Below are 4,804 nucleotides of genomic sequence, written 5' to 3' on the forward strand. Positions count from 1 at the left end.
GGCAGAGGGACGCCGGCAGAGGGACGCCGGCAGAGGGACGTGTGTCCAGAGCCTAACTCCACACTGATGCTCATCATCTGAGAGACAGAGCCATGAAGAAGAAAGACCACAAACAAGGAAATAAAGACTGCGTGTCTCCTGCAGACTGCATGTCTCTGCTTGTCCCTGCGTGTCCCTGCGTGTCCCTGCGTGTCTGAGGACCAAGGCACCGGGGACAGCCCGTCTCCGTCTCTCGTCTCCGGAGCTTATCGGCTTTTTGCACAAAACCTATGTTGTTTTTCTTGAACAAGGCACGTGAAGACGCCAAAACCAGCCTGTCCCGAGCAGGGGACACCCGTCAGCCAATGAGATGACGGTGACTCACTGTCACCCGTTTCCAGTCCTGGTTTTTGGGAATCTTTAAAGTTCAAATGTCTCAACACTTTGGCTCCAAAACGTCTCCTTGCCCCTCCGAAGATCTGATCCAGCCCCAGACCTTCAGCAGCTCCTCGGCTCCAGAGTGTCTCATTTTACTCAAAAGTGTCTCAAATCGGTCTTTTGGGTGTGGACGTGTCCGTGTCTCCAGGTGTAGACGAGTCCGTCCACACATGGACACACGTAGAAAGAAAGAGTTAAATCCAGAAAGTGATCGTCCGCCAGGGGACAGAAACCAGTCCGGTCCCTCCTGCTCCCGCAGCCGCGGACTCTGTTTGAAGTGTCCCGTCTGTCTCACCTGTCGGATCACAGCCCTGGTTACCTGCATTTAAAGGGCCGGTACAACCCTTAACAGGCACTTTCCCACTTGCCAAAAAGTGATCGCAGCCCCCGGTTTTGGGTTTGAAAGGTTGTCTCTGTCTCAGGGTTTTTTAAGACGGACTCCAGCCCGTGCTGGACTCTTCTGGATCTGTTTTAACTCAACAGTACAACCCTTCAAATGCACTTTTAACTTGCCAAATAGTGATTGCACCCCCCTACATTCAGTGTGAACGGCTGTTTCTGCCCCAGAAGGACTTGATTTAGAGATCCGTCTCTCTGACAGACTGCAGCCGGCCCCGCGTCTTAGATATGGACAAATACCTTTTTAAAGGGCCAATGCAACCTATAAAATGCACTTCTGCACTTGCTAAAAAGTGATCGCACCTTCCTTCTTTATGTTTAAAAGGTTGTTTATCCCCCAAAATGACTTGATTAGACTCACGAGGCTTTAATCTGACCGATTCTAACCCTCAAAGATGGTTTTATCTGTTATAAACTACCTTTTTAAAGCGGTAGTACACTAAAACAACCCATTAAATACACTTTTGCATTTGCCAAAAGGTGAACACAGCTCGTAACTTGTCTCTAAAATGTTTCTGTCTCGTGAGGATTTTATCTGACAGATTATAACGCACACATAACTTATCTGTTTAAACAAATACCTTTTTAAAGGGCCAGTACAACCCATAAAATGCACTTTGGCACTTGCTAAAAAGGGATCGCACCTTCCTATTTTTGGTTTGAAAGGTTGTTTCTGCCCCAAAATGACCTGATTTCTTTCATGAGGCTTTAATCTGACAGATTATAACCCTCAAAGATTTTTTAAAGGGGTAATACACTAATACAACCCATAAAATGCACTTTTGCACATGCCAAAAAAGTGATCGCAATGCCTACCTTGTGTTTAAAATGTTGTTTTACTATGGATGGAGTTTGATCTGACTAATTATAACCCTCAAATATTTGTATTAACTTTATAAAAATACCTTTTTTAAAGGGCCGATAATGCAGTAACACGCGGTTTTCCAGGTAAGTTGTGGACAGTTTTGGGCGGATGGTCAGGATCACTTTTTGGCAGCGGGACACCTGCCGTTGGACCGGAGCGGCGAAGCGGCAGACGCGGCGGCGGGAGCGGCGGGAGCGGCGGCGGCGGGGGCGGCGGGGGCGGCGGGGGCGGCCCGGTCCCCCTCAGCTGCCCGGGGGTTTGAAGGATCCGTCGGGCAGCTGTCGGAAGATGCCCCGTAACGTGTCCAGCTCGCGGGTCAGATGCTCCACCCGCCGCCGGAGCCGGTCGTTGTCCGTGGTCAGCTCCACCACTTTGTGCTGCGTCTCCATGTTGCGGATCTTCGCCTTGTCTCTGCTTTTGCGCACGGCCACGTTGTTGCGCTCGCGCCGCAGCCGGTACTCCGGGCTGTTCTTGTCGACGTTCTTCTTGGATTTCCCGCCTCTTTCGCTGCCGCTGCCGCTGCCGCTACCGCTGCCGCTGCCGCTGCCGCTGCCGCCCCGCGGGTGTTCGAGCAGCTTCATGCCGCCGTGGTGAGCGTGGTGGTGCGGGTGGTGGTGGCTGTGGGGGTGGTGTTGATGCGGGCTGGGCACCGGGGTCGGCGGAGGGGTCGGGTGACCCGGCTGGAGGTGCATTGTGGTCTGGGCACAGTGCTGAATCTGGTACTGAAGATGCGGCTGCGGCGGCGGCTGCGGCGCGGAGTACTGCGGGTGATACGACGGAAGCAGTCCCGGGTTCAGGTCCTCGTCGTCCCGCGGCTCCTGCTTGATCGCCACGGGGCGGATTCTCGGAGGATTGTGCTCGTACAGCGGCTCCATCTTGGACTCCATGTAGCTGGACATGTAGTGCGACTGCAGCGGCTGCTGGGGACCCGGACCACACGGGACGGACTCGTAGTCCCCGTTCATGATCTTGAGTTTCTCCTGCCGGGAGCTGTGGTGGAACAGGTCGGCCAGGAAGTCGTCGTTGAAGGCGGACGGGTCGATGTAGGCGCTCAGGTCGATGGAGGTCTCGCTGTCTCCGATGTCTCCGCCGAGGTCGGCCGGGTCTCTGTAGCCGGAGGAGGGCTGCTGGCCGTGGGGCAGGCTGCTCATCAGGGGCCGGGGCGCGACCTCGTACAGGTTGGAGAGCTCCATGGAGAGTCTAAACCCGGGCATGCATGGCGACAAAGTCCGAGAATTCAGTCCAGAGAGGGGGTCGATAAACCTGCACACATGCGCCGAATGCTGCGCAGGAGACCGGTGAGTGTCGTTGGGGGGACAGGGTTTAAGACTTGTGATCCGGAGCGAAGAGAGGAGCAGAGAGAGAGAGAAGCGGCTGAAAGCTGCAGGGAGTCTCGTGCGATCCCTCCTGCTCAGTAAACCGAGAGCTGTCAAACTGTGGTTATATAGCAGGAGGAGGGAGTGGGCGGGCACGGACACACACACACACACACACACACACACACACACACACGCACCCGCACACACACACACACACACACACACACACACACACACACACACACACACACACCCAGCACAGATCAGTGTTTTTGCGGAGGCGAACAGAATAGAATGTTAATTCCAGCCTGTGTTATGTGTTGAGCTCCTCATTGCGAACTCCGTTCAGAAATCTTGGTTCTTACAAATCTCTATATCTTTTTCAACATGGACTGTATTCACAAACGTGAGTTAGGGACTCTGAAGGAGCACGAGCCACTCTACTATTCGGCTACGGTATAACGTGTGATCCTTGGCTCTTCGCTTTTGAAAACTCTCCTGAGAGTGTGTTATCCCGCCGCTCCGGAACGAGCGCAGCGCAGATGGAACGCTCCTCGCGCCGAACTCCGTTCAGAAATCATTGACGCCAAACTAATTTCCATATTATTATCAAACTGGACGAAATGCACAAAGGTCAGTTGGAGAATCCGAAGAGCACGAGCCTCTCTACAATTCGGCATACGCAACATGTTTAAAAAACATGGCTGTTCCCTTTTTAAAGGAGTTTATGAGGGCGCTCCTCTGAAATGAGCCGCTGCACTTCAGACCTCACGATCCAAATGGAAACGTGTGTTTTATAACGGTGTGTTGATTAACTTGTAAAAGACGTGGATCTGTTCCTCGAGGCGATGCGGCTCTCCTCTGACAGGCTGCGGGACATTTTACGATTCTGCATTCATGAAAACAGAACGGAGCTCAGCCAACTTTAACAGACGCTCCTTAAATATGATCAGATCGGGTTGAAGGTGCAGAAAACAGGCGAATAACTGATTCATAATTCACATTTCGGGATGCAAATGTGCGTTGTGCATCAGACAGTCTGTCATTAGGCTTCACTTTAAGACAACTCGGATCATAAGAGCAATTAAATCCGGGACATAGGTTTACAGTACAGTGAGATTAGTTGATTTTTTGTCATTTCTCTTTTTTATTTTTTGAAAATGTTAGTGTCCCAAAAAATATTTCTCGATTGTGAAATTATATTTTAATGCATTAAATCATAAAGAATTTTTTTTCCGCTACAAATGCCGAGATTGAGTTTCGACTTGTCGGTCATTAAACTCGTGTCTGTCGTCGTGACACCCGGGGCAGATATCACCGGGGTCCCTGCAGGGGGGGGCGGGGGTGTTGGGGGTTAACACGGTTCATATCAGGACTAAAGACAGCAAGGGGGAGAAGGCTGAACAAACGGACTGGAGCGCCCTCTGTCGGCTGCAAAATCACCGAACCCACCAGACTCCATGTAAATAATCACTACTTTTACCATCGTAGAACACACTTCATTCAAAGTGGACAGAAACTAAATGAAACTACCAAAAGCCGTCTTGGTTCATCTTTCTACTGTTCCAACAATCACCACTCTGGTCTGGTTGGAATAAACTCTTAATTCACCCATTTACATGTGGAGATATGCTGCTCTATACACGCTAAAAGTAGTGAGTATTTACATGGACTCTGGTGGAGATATGCTGCTCTATACACACTAAAAGTAGTGAGTATTTACATTGAGTCTGGTGGAGATATGCTGCTCTATACACGCTAAAAGTAGTGATTATGTACATGGAGTCTGGTGGAGATATGCTGC

General features: G+C 51.0%; 1 protein-coding gene across 1 annotated transcript; it reads right to left on the reverse strand.

Moving 5' to 3' along the window:
* Positions 1–1,377: 1,377 nt before the first annotated feature.
* Positions 1,378–3,127, reverse strand: cebpa (CCAAT enhancer binding protein alpha). The gene is made up of 2 exons (XM_034865478.1): positions 1,695–3,127; positions 1,378–1,554 (listed from the first exon to the last, which is right to left on the reverse strand). Exon 1 carries the CDS (start codon positions 2,893–2,895, stop codon positions 1,924–1,926), a length of 972 nt encoding a protein of 323 aa, XP_034721369.1. The 5' UTR covers positions 2,896–3,127; the 3' UTR covers positions 1,378–1,554; positions 1,695–1,923.
* Positions 3,128–4,804: the final 1,677 nt, after the last annotated feature.

Source organism: Etheostoma cragini, unplaced genomic scaffold (genome assembly GCF_013103735.1).
Source record: "Etheostoma cragini isolate CJK2018 unplaced genomic scaffold, CSU_Ecrag_1.0 ScbMSFa_1655, whole genome shotgun sequence".
In the NCBI taxonomy this organism is placed as follows: Eukaryota; Metazoa; Chordata; class Actinopteri; order Perciformes; family Percidae; genus Etheostoma; species Etheostoma cragini.